We start from the raw sequence: 1,548 nt of genomic DNA, 5'->3' as shown, positions 1-1,548 counted from the left end.
ATCTTGATACCGAAATATATTGGATAAACATAAAAGATAATAAGGCTAACGTACAGCTGTTGAAATATTGTGTACTCTATTAAACATGTTTTAGGTCCGTCAAATTCCAACTGACATTTGATATATCAAGTTTGAGGAGAATTCAAATCCTCACGGTTGGATCTTTCATGACTGTCTGGTTTCATGCTAGTTATTGTCATACTATTTCAAGATTCGTTTTAATTGCTTTACCTTTTGGGATCTTCACGACTCATATCATTATCTGATTTCATGCAATTTATTCTCATATTTCGGGATTCATTTTGATTGCTTTACTTATTTGGGTGGCGGTGATAAATAAATATATGCTAGAATGAAGTCATCCATTTTGGTGAAATTCTAAGCAGTTGTAAAGAACAAGGAAAACTAGGAAACAATTTCACTCTCCATAGGACATTGTTTGATGTTTCTTGCTCCAAATATCCATTAACAAGGCTAACAATTCATGGCTCTCTCTTTCTTCTCTCTCTTCTTCTTTTTCACTTGTTTCTCAGTACTCCAACTATCACACTTTTCCATAGCAAGACTTCATAATGCAGCTCTCTCTAGATCACAACTCACTGCTCAACTAGACTCTTTATCCAAGAATGACACTCCTACGACTTATTTTGAAGTCACTAAGCCTATAAATTTACCTAAAACCAAACCTTGCTCGTACTTACTCCTCAAACATGACTTTGGTTACACATATGGGAAACCACCGGTACTAGCAAATTACACACCACCTTCAAATTGTCCATCTCAGAATTTTTCCAAGATTGTGCTAGAATGGAGAGCAACGAGTAAAGGAAGGCAATTTGATCGCATTTTTGGTCTTTGGCTTGGTGGGATTGAGATTTTCAGGAGTTGTACTGCTGAGCCAAGGCCTAATGGGATTGTTTGGACTGTCAAGAAAGACATTACTAGGTATTGTTCTTTGCTCATGACAAATCAAACTCTTGCTGTTTATATAGGGAACATTGTTGATACTACATATACTGGAGTGTATCATGTGAAAATATTTGTCCATTTCTATCCTGCTGATAAAGAACTGACTTTGGATAAGTCGTTTAATAAGGGATTTGATTCTGGGGCTGATTTGGTCATACCCATTTCGAGAAATCTGCCATTAAATGACGGTCTGTGGTTTGAGATTGAGAATTCTACTGATGTACAGTCAAAGGAGTTCAAAATCCCACAGAATGCATACAGGGCAGTATTGGAAATTTACGTGTCATTCCATGAGAATGATGAATTCTGGTATGGAAATTTGCCAAATGATTATATTACTGCGAATAATCGTACTGATATGCAGGGGAATGGTGCTTTTAGGGAAGTAATAGTAAGTTTAGATGATGTTGTAGTTGGTGCAGTTTGGCCTTTTACTGTGGTATATACTGGTGGTATTAATCCTCTATTGTGGAGACCAATTAGTGGAATTGGTTCATTTAATCTTCCTTCCTATGATATTGAAGTTACCCCTTTATTAGGAAAGATTTTAGATGGAAGTATCCATAAGATTTCATTCAG

At 36.1% G+C, this 1,548-nt stretch overlaps 1 protein-coding gene across 1 annotated transcript in view; it reads left to right on the top strand.

Moving 5' to 3' along the window:
- The first annotated feature begins 416 nt into the window (after window positions 1–416).
- The window catches only part of LOC107786420 (peptide-N4-(N-acetyl-beta-glucosaminyl)asparagine amidase A-like), a 1,856-nt gene continuing 724 nt past the window's right edge, over window positions 417–1,548 (top strand). The window contains exon 1 of the mRNA XM_016607887.2: window positions 417–1,548. This exon is cut by the window's right edge and continues 724 nt beyond it. Within this exon, the coding sequence (XP_016463373.1) occupies window positions 485–1,548 (1,064 nt within the window). The 5' untranslated portion in view covers window positions 417–484.

Source organism: Nicotiana tabacum, chromosome 2, assembly GCF_000715075.1.
Source record: "Nicotiana tabacum cultivar K326 chromosome 2, ASM71507v2, whole genome shotgun sequence".
Lineage (NCBI taxonomy): Eukaryota > Viridiplantae > Streptophyta > Magnoliopsida > Solanales > Solanaceae > Nicotiana > Nicotiana tabacum.
The sequence above is the reverse complement of the archived record's forward strand: the minus strand, read 5'-3'. Positions and strand labels throughout refer to the sequence as shown.